General features: G+C 61.6%; 1 protein-coding gene across 3 annotated transcripts in view; it reads left to right on the forward strand.

Annotated features, from left to right (window-relative positions):
• ADAMTSL2 (ADAMTS like 2) overlaps positions 1 to 12,686 on the forward strand; it is a 35,780-nt gene that overhangs the window by 14,898 nt on the left and 8,196 nt on the right. For all 3 annotated transcript variants that reach the window (XM_018056157.1, XM_018056159.1, XM_018056160.1), the window contains 3 exons: positions 3,425 to 3,773; positions 5,006 to 5,378; positions 10,273 to 10,370. In XM_018056157.1, coding sequence (XP_017911646.1) covers positions 3,425 to 3,773; positions 5,006 to 5,378; positions 10,273 to 10,370 — 820 coding nt within the window. The remainder of the gene's footprint in view (positions 1 to 3,424; positions 3,774 to 5,005; positions 5,379 to 10,272; positions 10,371 to 12,686) is intronic.

Below are 12,686 nucleotides of genomic sequence, written 5' to 3' on the forward strand. Positions count from 1 at the left end.
GGCCATAGCCGTGAGCTAAGAGAGGGTGCTGGCGAAAGAGTCGTGGATGATGGCATTGGGTCACCTGCTGACCAGCTTTCTGTCCCTCTAGCCCTGGACTGCTGCTGGGCCCTCCCAAGCCCGGAACTTAACAGAGCTGAGGGGCCTCGTGTTATGTTGTCCAGCTCTGGTCACTTGCTGGCCTATGGTCAAAGGGCCTCGGAGCCTGCCAGGAGCTTTTCCCAAAGCACATCTGTTTCTTTTAGGTGGTATGGCCTTTCTGTAGAACGCTAGGGTCTGTATGACCATTTTCTCAGCTGAGCTTGGCAGGAACTCCGCAGTCCGTCTTTCTCCGTTACTGTAAGGGGCTGCTGGGTACTATGGCCCAGGTGGCAGGATGTATGCACCACCACCTGGACCTCCTGTGGAGCCCGTTCCCTTCAGGACCCCACTCAAAGCAGATCCTCAGTGTATGGATTGGACCGGTACTCCCACACGTGGAATACATTGTGTCCAAAATTCTTCATGATGGGGGAGCGTGAGAAAGTGATCATTTTCCTTTTATTTTCAAGGAGAGGTCCTTTCCTGCCCTTGATGACTGGACCCGGAGATTTTCACTCCTTGGGGCTGGTCTTCCCAGGGGTTAATCTCCGAGCATCTGGAGCACCTGTGTCTTACCGAGGCCTCCAGCACCCCTTCCCGCTCATCTGATAAGCAGGATGTCGTTAGTCTAGAGGACGAAGGTCACGTAGAGTGGGATGGTTCAGACCCCTTTGTCCTGTGTCGTGACAGGGAGTGGGTGAGTCAGGGTGGCCCTGGGGCAGAGCCACCAACACGTGGAACAGCTCTCTTCTGCTCCTCCTTCCCGAAGGGGCAGGCGAGAACGTGCCAGGCGGACGGGCCACACGGTCAGCTAGAGGGCACATTAATCTGCTCTAGAAGCGGTGCCATGTTGGCCCCAGAGCTGCAGCTGAGGCTATTGCTGGGCTGTCCTCCGTCACCCTCCCGGCTCTGTCTTGCTTCTGTTGGGGTCACACTGTTGAATTAACTGGGGGCTATGATGGGGTCAGCACCCACGCATCCTTGAGGTCTTTGAGCAGCACCGATCTCTCTGTTTTCCCCAAGGATGCAATGTGGTTTCTGATTTACCCTCTTGGAGGAGGTTGGGACTCAGGTTCACAGGCTTCCCAACTATGGTATAGCTACTCCCTCCCAGGTCAGGGAGCCAACATGAGAGTTCTGCCAGCTCCCAATTATGCATCTGGGGGCTGAGTGAGCCTTGGATACAGCGGACGGACTCTGGATCAGACCAGGGTCATCTTGGGGCCATTACCTGTCGCCCACGTGTTCTCACAGTAACAGGAGGTAATAATGATGCTTTGGGTCCCTGGTCAATGAGGACCACGTGGACCCAGGTCCCACGGTGTCTACCTGTTTCTCCACTGAGCAGTTCACCACATAAATAGCTACGAATTTTTGTGGGGAAGAACTGGGGGAGCCTTCTTCCTGGGGACTTGGCTGTTCCATCCTTTAGTGGATTCTGGGTCTAAAAAGTGGTCCAGGAAATAGAGCAGGGACGGGTGCTTTCATGTGGCAGCTGCCTCTGCCTCGTGCGTATCCACCCTCGATTTCTTCTGGTTGGATGGATGGAGAAGCGCCTTTCTGGGCCCACGCATCTGTCCCCAGGGCGTTTCTTTGTTCTATCAGCTGTATCCACATGTGTCCTTGGCTACGGTGTCAACCTTCCGGCTCATCATGGTACTTGAGCCCCCTTGTGACTGTCCTGGAGAGCGGATGTAACAGCACCTCTTGCCACCAGCCCTGGCCCACGAGGACCCCCAACACCAGCCCTCTGGTGTCCCTCTGAGTGGCGCTGGTGGCTCCTCGCCATCACACTTCCTTTCACCGCGGTGGACGGTGTGTCCTCCAGGCGACCCTACAGAAAATGGTTGCCCGGCGCTCACTCTTCTGCCGTCTGCTGTGATGGTCCCAGTGTGGATCGCTCCGTCAGTGTTGGCCTCCCTCCTCCTGGGGTTTTCTTGCCTATGTGGCTCCTCCCTCATCCTGAACGAGGGCTCCCCTGGGAGACTCCTCCTCCTGAGACTCCTCCTAAGGCCTCATGCAGACTCAGCTTCTGCTGCCCCCCGCGGCTGGTCCCAAAGGCCTGTCACGGATTGCCCCTTCTCCCCTGAGCAGCCCCATGGCTGCCCTGAGCAGGTGAAAAGGGGTCTGAGCACGAGCCCCCAGCTGGGTGGTCCAGGGAGGAGGCGGGCATGGCCCTGAGGGAGGCTGGCGGGGTTTTAAAGGCAGAGACCTCTGTGCCGTCTTCCGGCGAGGGCCGGGGGCTGGCTGTCACGGGGTGGAATGACCACTTTCCAGGCCCCGAGATTCAGGGGAATCTGAGATTTCAAAATTTTCAAGCAGATTCACTCAGGTCCCCAGGCTCCAAGTCTTCCCCAGGTCGGGCTCTTGGTGAGGTGGAGGAGCCAGCCTGGTTCTCTGGCCTCCGGGACACTTTCTCGTCCTGCCGGGGGACGTGTGCATCTCTGTGCGACACCGAGGAGGCCCTCTGGCTCGGCCTTGGGTTGCAGGTCAGGTGGTGACGCCACCCAGCCTTCCACTGTCTTACTCCATAGACCCTTATCTTTTCTCCAGCCAGCTCCTGACGCTTGAGACATGGCACCGAAGCCCGCCATGCGTGGGGTATCCTCCCCAGCCCGCCATGGGGGGGGGTATCTCAGGGGTCTGTGCACCGCCAGGGACTCACCCCTGCTGACAGGGAACCCCACACTAAACTCCTATTTGAGAGCCCACTTCCTGGGGCTTCTGACACCAGCTGACTTAGACCAGGAGAGCCCTTGGGGGGTGTGGGGTGGGGACGGGAGCTGGATAGGCCAGGGAGACGCTGGCGATGATTCGGTCTCAACAGAAGCCTCAGCACATCCCCCACCAGCTGTGATGCTGGGGGGCCCTCAGGGGCCTGGGCCTTGGCCCTTCCCGCACGGCCAGGGGGGAGGTGGTGGGGACAGTCCAGTCTTACTGCTTAGGACTGCCGGCACGTGGTGACGGTGAAACGCAGGCTGGGTTTTCACTGGCTTCATCACCTTTCAAACACTCTCTGCTGCCCGAGCGCCCTTGACTTCTCGTGTCTGGGCTTTGTCTGCTGGTCCCGGGCTGTGTTCACGGGTCTTTGGACACAGGCTGCCCGTGGCGCTAAGTATAGCCTTGGGCGGGTGAGGCAGCTTCCTCCAGGCAAGGAGGAGTCCCCGGGAAGGACTCAGCTGTGGGCCTGTGTGTGGCAGGGAACCCTCCTGCGGCTCTGGGACCAGAGTCTCCTGTCCTCAAGGGGCTCGTGCTCGGCGGCCTGAGCAGCCGCTCCAGGCTGATGGGGAAGGGGCTGGGGTGGGGAGGGGCCAGGGTCCCACTTCTTCTCCTGCCCCCCTAGGTGTGGAATCAGAATGGCAAGAGCCCCTCCATCACCTTCGAGTACACGCTGCTGCAGCCGCCGCACGCCCACCGCCTCCAGCCCATCTACTACAGCTTCTCGGATCCCACCTCCGACAGCGCCGAGAGCCAGGAGCTGGACGGGGCCGGGCTGGCGGGCTTCCTGCAGCACAACGCCTCCCTCTTCGGCCAGGCCTCCTCGGAGCGGCTGGGCCTGGACAACCGCCTGTTTGGCCGCCGGGGCCCGGGGATCGAGCTGGGTCTGAGCAGAGGCCAGGAGACCAACGAGGTGTGCGCGCAGGCCAGCGGCAGGGCCTGCGAGGGGCCCCCCAGGGGCAAGGGCTTCCGAGGTAACCAGGAGGAGGGGCGGGGCGGGGGGTGCTCCTAGGGAGAGGGCCCTCGGGCGGAGGGTCTTCAGAGCCTGTAGCCCGCAGAAGAGGGTGGCGGCGGCGCCGGTCACGTGCGGGCTGCGGGGCAGCTGTGTCCCCTCCACACACCTTCTTCGAGGTGGGTAAGGCTATCTCCACTTGACGGAAGGGGGCACTGAGTCCTAGGGAGGGGTCTTGCCCAAGTCACGCTGTCCCCATCTGCTGGGGGCAAATCCCAGAGGGTCTGACCCTATAGCCCGTGCTCTTGACCACTCGGTGGAGACAGACAGACAGAAAGACAATGCAGCAAGGTGTGGCGAGAGCTCTGGAAGGGAGTGATGGGCAGCTGAGGGGTACAGGGAGGACCTCGAGCCCTTGGCGGGGGGGACCCCTGAAATGAGGGCCCAGGAGTGAATTAGGGGCGAGCCGGGGAGGGCTTGGGGCAGGCAGGGGACCTGCATGGGGCGCTTTCCAGGGGAAGTGGCAGGAGGCACAGGGGGAGATATGGGGGATGGACAGGGGTCCCTGAGCCCCAGGCTGGCAGCTGGGCTGTGCTCCTGAGGGTGCAGGGGGCTGGACATGACCTTCACTCCTGCCGAGGGCGGAGGGTGGATCAAGCTTGAGAAGAATGCACTTGTTAATTTAGGGGCACGTTTCCGAGACCCTCGGAGTCCTCAGGTAGAAAACACTTCAGAGGCTGTTAGTCCCCTGGGGCTGCGGTGGCAGCCGACCGCAAGCTGGGGCCGTAAAGCCACAGAAGCCCACAGACTCTTCAGCTGGCTTCCCCTCTGTGTCCGTGTGTCTCCCTGTGCTCTCCCAAGGACGGGGCTTTGCAGTCAGAACCCACTCTAAGCCTCTAGCAATCTGCTCTGGAGCTGTGTAGTCTGTGGAGACCTCATTTCCACAGAAGCTCACATTCTGTGGCTGCGGGGCAGGCATGCATTTGGGGAGGCCCTATTTGACGCCCCTGCTGAGCTCAGGCAGGTTCCCCAACGAGAGCTTGTCTGGATTGGCTTGCGGGCCTTTGCAGGACGATCTGCGTCCTCTTACTGGGTGGAAACCTGCCTCTGGGTGCTTCCTGGATTGGGTCTTTGCGGCAGCCCTGCCCGCCCCCCCCAAGGTCTGTACTACCCATGACCCCCTCCCCCACCACCAGGGCAACGCTTGCCCCACACGAGGAGTCACGGGAGGTTGAGCACTCATCTCCCCTGCAGACGGTAATGCCACCTGGACGGCTCTGGTGGGAGACCCAGACGACCGAGAGGCCGACACCCGTTTCACCTCCCAGGAGCTGCTCTCGGCCAACGCCATCTCCGATCAGCTGCTGGGCGCAGGCTCCGACTCCAGGGAGCTCCCCCTCAATGAGACCGTCAACAGCATCTTCTCCCAGGGCGCCCCGAGGGGCTCCCCGGCCGAGAGCCTCTATCTGGACTACGAGGAAAGCGAGGGGGCCGGGGCTTACCTGCTCAACGGGTCCTACCTGGAGCTGAGCAGTGACAGGCTGGCCAACACCTCCTCCGAGGCCCCCTTCCCCAACGCCAGCGCCAGCTTCCCCGCCTTGGCTGGGAACCGGACACAGAAGGCCAGGTAGGCGGCCTCCCCAGCCCTGTCTGGCCAGGGCTGGTTAAGGTAGGGGGGCCTGGGCAGAGGTATGGGGGAAGGGGCCGCCTCTGCCTGGCCCCTCGGGGAGCCAGAGGCCTGGGTTTTAGCGTCTTTCCCACAAGTTAGTACCATGGGTTGAAGTTACTGCTCTGCAGTGGGGCTGGGAAGTGGGGAGGCAGACAGTTCCATGCACATGGGGCTGAGCATCGCCTGTACAGAGGTGGGCTATCGTCCCAGCCCCCTGTCTTTAGGGACTGGTAGGGCTCAGAGAGGTAGGTGAGTGACACCTTTGGGGCTCAGAGCCTGGAGGCTTGGGGTCCTGTGGTTCCTCGTCTGGATGGTCATTGCACACATGGCCATCACACACGAGGTGGACGTTCCCTGAAGGTAGAGTGGTTCAGGACAGCCTTCCCTGCTGGCTGAGGAGCAGACCCGGGCTTGGTCCAGTGGGGCCCCCAGCCAGGGGCCAGACCCCAGGGTCAGGCACTGGGAGCAAGGCCTTCTGCTGTGTTGGCTGGAGCTGCTTCTGGGTTTGGGATGTGGGAGGGTCCAGTGGTGAGGATACACTGCAGACACCCGAAAAGTCACAGCTGGGGAAGCCTGGACGGTCACAGCTGGGGACGCCTGGACGGCCACAGCTGGGGACCCCTGGACGGCCACAGCTGGGGACGCCTGGACGGCCACAGCTGGGGACGCCTGGACGGCCACAGCTGGGGACCTCTGGACGGCCACAGCTGGGGACGCCTGGACGGCCACAGCTGGGGACCTCTGGACGGCCACAGCTGGGGACGCCTGGATGGCCATTGCTGGGGATGCCTGGATGGTCACAGCTGGGGACGCCTGGACGGCCACAGCTGGGGACCCCTGGACGGCCACAGCTGGGGACGCCTGGATGGCCATTGCTGGGGATGCCTGGATGGTCACAGCTGGGGACGCCTGGATGGCCATTGCTGGGGACGCCTGGATGGCCATTGCCGGGGATGCCTGGACGGTCACAGGATGGCCACAGCTGGCCCTGGAGGAGTCTGAGGCCAGGAGCCTCTGGGGTTGGGGCCAGCTGGGAGCAGGGTGGCTTCAGGCCTGCTGCCATCACTGTCCCTACAAGAGGACAGTCCTGGTGACCAGGCCCCTGTCGTCCAGAGGCTCGCAGGGCAGCGAGGCTGTTTAAACAGATGGAGGAGGCCAGCAGACCCCAGTGCGGGCGGGGCCTGGAGGCGGAACAAGACCACCGGGTTTTGTTCCGCCCTGTTTTCTGTGGATCCGCCTAAACCCCTTGGCTTTAGATACGAAGCCAGTGGGACCCTAGCCAGGGCTGGGGGTGCAGAGGTGGGCATCCTTAGGGAACTGAGTTTGGTGGAATATTTGGGGTTCACACTCAAGGTGGCACAGTTGGAGGCGACTCATCCCCAGAGGACAGGAGCAGGGGCGCTGGGCCCCCGAGCCCACAGGAGGTGCCCCTCTGGCCCCATTCTCAAGGTGTTTTTTTCTGGGGCCCCGTGAGACTCCCCGGCACATCCTGGCCTTTCTGAGGGGAGACTTTGCAAATGTGGACAGAGTGGGAGGTCCGGAGTCCCTGAGGCTGTGCTTCCTCTCCCAGGGCCCGTGGAGGCCATCTGCTGGCCCGACATGGGTCCAGAAGCTCGCAGAGTGGGCCTCAGGGATGTGTGGGACCCAGCGGCTGGAGGGGGACAGGCTCTGAGTCTGAGAGCGGGATTCAGAATCAGTTGCACTTGCCTGTGTAACCTGGGGCCAGTTAGTTATTCTGTGAGCCTGGGGGGCTCTTCTCAGCCTCAGGGGTGTCCAGAGGACTGAATTCTATCCAGGGCACCTAGCCAGGAACCAGGAAAGAGGAAGGGTCACGAATGCACTCAGCCTCCAGGGCTGGGGGACGGGCCCTCCTGGGAGCATGGGTGTGAGGTTGGCCAGCTCTCCGATGGCTGGTCCCTGCCTGAATGGGTTTACGGAGATGGCATACAGGCTGCTGTTTAATGCGGCTAGAGGCCCGGAAAGTGCAGTGGAGGTCCGGGTCACCATCCTAGCTCGGTCCTCCTACACACATGTGTGCGGTGATCCTCAGTGCCCTGTCCCTGAGTGAGGGGCTTGTCGTGGGGCTCGTCAGGGCCATCAGCTCAGGCATCCCAGGATCCCCAGGCCGGGTCACGGTAGCAGCCCTCGGGTCCTTAAGTCACATTTTAAAGAGTCTCTCCCCTCTGGTCCCGTGGGTTCCCGCCCCCACCCCTGGGCCCTTAGGGGAATGTCTGGGACGCAGGAACCAATACAATGACCATCAGGGCTCAGAAAGCCCCGACAGGGTGAGATGGGGCCGCTGCCCGCCAGCGGCTTCAAAGGGCACCGTTGATGGAGACCAAAGATGGTCTTTGGAGATAAAGGGCTGAGGAGGCGGGGGAAACCGCCAGGCCAAAATAGCCCTGTCGCGGCGAGTTGTCCAAACACAGGAAGTCGCGTCTGCTCAGGGAGGGCACAATCCAGGCGTGGTCCAGAGAGCAAGGTTATTTTCACCTTCTCGGAACCGCCTCGAACAACCAGGGGAGGCCTGACTCCAGATGCCAGGGCTGGGACGCAGACCCGGGGTCTCTCTCGCAGCCTGGTGGGGGCGGGGAAGCAAAGCTCTTTCCGAGTCTCTTAGGAACCATCTAGGCCATCCAGGGAAAGTTCCAGATGAAGGACTTGGCGCATCCCTGCGCGATGCCCGACCCAGCCTGGCAATCAGCGGGCACTAGCTTCCCTCCAGACGGAGGCGGTGAAGGGCTATTGGTCCAGAGATTTCCCGGGTGCTCTTCTCCCCAAAGAGCAGAGCGTTTTAGGCATTGCATTGCTGTGCAAAGATGTGTTTTGAGCAGGAGGCCCCCCCCCCCCCCGCGCTTCGCTGGTGCGAGCTGGGGCAGGCAGCCCCACCAGAAAGACCTTTGGTGCTGAAAACCCAGAGGGTTATTTTGAACGGCTTGCTGTCTCTCCACCATGAGTCACGCTGCCTGCTGGCCCAGGAGTGTGTAATTAGATAAAGATGGCACGGCTCCTCCACGGGTAGGGTGGCGGGGCCGGGGCTGAAGCCCTTGGTCCTTGTTTGTTCTTGGGGAGATTTGGAAGCTGTTGACAGGAGGGCGGGGGTCACTGTGCTGTGTGGGGCATCCGGCTCTCCTTCCTTTGTTCAGAGATGCCTGGTCTTGGATGGGTGGGGGGCCCATCTGAAAGGGCCCCCTCACTTTTCAGGAGAATAGGGGAGGGCCTTCTGATTTCCCCCATACGTGTGACAAGGCCAGGGCAGGCTCGGACTGGGGGAGGGTGAGGCCACCCGGCGAGGAGTCTCGGCGGCCGTGACCCAGCGACGGAGCGCCATAGGCTTTCCACGCCGTCGCCTTGCCTCCTTCCTGGGCTCATGGAACCACATCAGTGAATTCATGACTTCATGTCCGTCTGTGGGTAGATTATTTCCTGGTTCTCAGAGCAGGACGTGCCTTCAAGGCCACAAGTGCAGTGTAAGAGCCGTTCCTGTGAAATTCCAGAAGTCGGAAGGCAAACAGTAAACTCCCAGTCGAATCCAAACTGAGGTCTCTGTCACAGAATTGACTGGAAAGCCTTCTATTTATTTGTTTAGTTTTAAAGGTTTTTATTTATTTATTTTTGCTTGTTAGTGTTGTTGCTGTTGTTGCTCTGGACCATTTTTTAAAAGTGTTTACTGAATTTGTTACAACATTGGTTCTGTTTTTAATGGATTTTTGGTATTTTGGCCATGAAGCACGTGGAATCTTAGCTCCCCGACCAGGGATCAAACCCTTAACCTCTGCATTGGAAGGCGAAGTGTAACTGCTGGACCACCGTGGAAGTCCCCGGAAAGCCTTTAAGAATGCGTGCCCTGCAAACCCTCCTTGAAGCCTGACCTCCGGGCTGACAGAAGGTCCCAAGAAAGGACCTGTGGGTGTGCCCGTGCAAGGGTCTCGGCTTCAGGTGGTCTTCCGTCAGCCCCTCTGGATGGGAAGCGAAGCAGGGCTGGGCGATAGGCCCATCGCCCCACGCCCCCTGGCTGGCTCCGGGGGCGGCTGCCTCTCAGGGCAGATGCTGGGCTCAGGGAGATGTCTCCGCCACCTCCCTCGGCTCCTGCCGGGTCCACAACGAGCCGGCACATTGGATCCCGAGGTTGGGCCTAGCACACCGACTGGTTCAAAGAAGCAAACAGTCCTAACAATAGTTGGCCGGGCCGCCTGAGTTCTGGCCAAGAATCCCAGCCCATTCCTGGCGGGGACCCAGCCCGGCGTTCCCTTGCTCAGCAGCCCTCGCAGACCTGGGCAGAGGCGTCTGCAGGGTCCGCGGCCCTCCCCCGTCTGCCCCCAGGGCTGGTCTGTTTTGATCCCTGGAGGCCCGGTGGCCAGGGGGCCCCCATTCAGTCAGAATCCCAGATGGGGAAGTCTGCAGGAGAGGATTCTGGTGCCTTCTACGCACACCGGGTGCCTCTGAGGTCCCTTCCCAGGGATGAGGGAGGAGTTATCAGCATGCTCCTGTGGGGTGGGGGGGACGGTGAGAGGCCTGTGGGTATGGAAGGGGCAACTATGACGGCGGGGAGCCCCAAGTTCTTCACCCACCCCCCCAGAGCCCCCGAAAGGGCCCCGACAGCTGCAGGGCCGTGTGCTCAGCCAGCTGTTGAGATGGAAAATGCCAGCTCCCCCTGCCTCCTAGCCCTGCCACCCCAGGGACGCTCCTTCTAGACAGTGGGCACTGGGGCCCCCGGAAGGGCAGCAAGACTCTGCCCTTCTGCCCGGAGGAGGGGCTCAGGACAGGTACACACAACTGCACCCCCCGCCCCAGTGATGAGAACGTGTGCTTCCACGGAACTCAGCCCCTTCTCTGCTTCACCTGCTTTCAGGACCAGGTCCAAGTCCCGCAAGCAAGGCGTGAGCCCCGCGGACATGTACCGGTGGAAGCTCTCGTCACACGAGCCCTGCAGCTCCACCTGCACCACAGGTACCCGAGACGGGCCGGAGGGCGCCCGCTGAGCCCACCGCCACGGCGGGCGCAAGTCTGGGCCTCGGGGCCCGTCCGCATGCTTGTAGCCCTGACCTGCCCTGTGAGCTCGTCTAGCGGTTTCCTGGCCCACGGGATGCGGTGGGACGCGGTGGCAGTCTGGGTGTCCTCATGCTGGACCACGTAAGGGTCCAGCCGGGTGGAGGTCAGTCAGCAACCCCCAGGCTCCCTCGTCCATCTTTCTGCATTTAGTACACTGTTAGGAAAAGCCTCCTCTTGGTTAGGAAAGCTCAGGTGGTGAGGAGAAGGGGAAGGTAGACCAGTGTGGACTGGGACAGAGGAGACTCCAGATTCCAGGGCCTCATCTGGGGAGGAAACAGCAGGGGTATCCGAGGCCCTGGGGTTGCCTGGACAGACACATGGGGTCAGTAGGTGTCAGGCCAGGGCTTGAGCCGATGTCTGTCTGCTCGCCTGGCCGGCCACCGCTGCACCAAGACGCTGGCTTGCAGCCCAGAGGCTGGGACCCCCCTGCCGCCAGCCATGGTCCCCTCCCTGTAAGGCTGGACGTCAGACCCAGGTGCCCGCCTGCGGCAAACGCAGGGAGACGCCGGGTGCTGCCTTGTCCATACCTGGGACTTGGTGTTTGGGCAGGACTGGGCTTGCTGCTGCCCAAAACGTGCAAGGTCCCTGCCCCTGCCCCTGCCCTCCCACCGCAGCTGGCCAGAGCTCTGGGAGCCCCTGGCCAGTGTGGCAGAAGAAGCAAGCAGCTGGCCGGGTCCTGGGCAGCTGGGGGTCTGGGGGTGCAGCATCTCAGGAGATGTGGCTGAGGAAGAAGCTGGGGAGGTGGCTCTGTGGGGCGCTGGGGGGGGCCACCGGCTCTCTGTCTTGGGTGGGAAGTCAGGCCTGTTCCCACTACGCCGTCCTTCCTCCCCTGAGCAGGGCAGATGACAGGCTGAGATTGCCCCCTGATATTCTGGAGGGTTCGAGGAGGGCTTTGTGGGGGTGTGGTGAGCTCTTGGATGAACTATCTGGTCGTCCACATCCCATGCTCTTAATTTCTGAGTCTCTCCTCTCTATCTGTAAGTGGGATGTCCATCTATCCAAACGTGGTTATAGGGGTAGACGGGAAAGGGGAAAGAAGCAATCGGGGTCAAAGCTTGACAGCGGGGCGCCATCAGCAGGACTGCTGCTGCTGCTGCGTGCCACCAGCGGGGCCTGGAGTGGCCACAGCGCTGGTCTGGGGAGTGAAGTCGGGGCTGAGTGTCGGGGCGGGGGTGTTGGAGGAGCCCTCTTTGAGAGCCTGCTCCCGAAGGGCAGGGTCCCATTCTGAATCTGGAGCCCCGACGTTATCTGTTGGACTCCACGTGTGCCGAGGAGGCCGCAGCACACGTGGTGGGGAGCGTCTGCTGTTCCCCTTGGACACGTCCCTGCCCGGGAAGTGACAAGGCTTGAGATCCCTCCTGGACGAAGCCGCCTCGGTGGCGAGCGGCTGAGCCTGGCTGGCCCTGGGCAGTGGTCCCCAGGGAGGTAACCGTACCGTGTCTCGACGCCCACAGAGTGCTGGGCAAGGGATGGGCTGGCCAGCCCTGGGCGGCCTGAGGTGCAAAGCAGGATGCAAGGAGAAAGGAAGTGAGGAAGACAGGTTCTGGCTCTGCTGAAAGGATGCGCTCTCCTTCAGACGAGCCCGTCTGGGACTGGAGTGAGCGGCCCCGACTCAGAGTGGGTTCCCCGTCGCTGCGGAGGCACCAAGTGGGGTCTAGGCGGCACTCCACAGAAGTGGTGAGCTGGGGTCCCTGCAGGACAGCTCACCTTTGCACATCCTGTGGTGGGCTCCTTTTGAAATCCCACTTGTTGGGGCGCTGACCCCAGACCAGCTCTGGGGGGCTGGGGGGAGGGTGGTGGTTTAGAAACCTTCTGTGGCCTCTGGGGCCTGTGCAAACGTCACTGGTGATCAGCAAGTCTCGTGTGTCCTGAGCCCCGGCCATAGCAGCAAGCATTCTTTCTTCTCCTTAAAGATGCTCTTGAGAGCGGGAGAAAGGCAGGTGGGTCGGTTTGGACCCTTCGCTTGAGTCACACGGGATGATTCCCGATGATTCTCGACAACCCCCTGGCCCAGAGCGAGGGGAGTGGAGTGGACAGGCTCTGAGACCCCCGGCCTTGCAGGCAGAAGAGGCCCACCCAGTCCGGCACTGGGGCTTCCTGCTTCTTTCCTTTAGAGGAAGGCCTTGGTAAGAAGGTTTGAGAAGCCCCGCACTCAGGACTGATGCCGTGAGGTGGGTGTCCAGAAGAGTTGAGCTGTGCCTCCCGTCCCATGTG

This window comes from Capra hircus, chromosome 11, assembly GCF_001704415.2.
Source record: "Capra hircus breed San Clemente chromosome 11, ASM170441v1, whole genome shotgun sequence".
Taxonomy (NCBI): Eukaryota; Metazoa; Chordata; class Mammalia; order Artiodactyla; family Bovidae; genus Capra; species Capra hircus.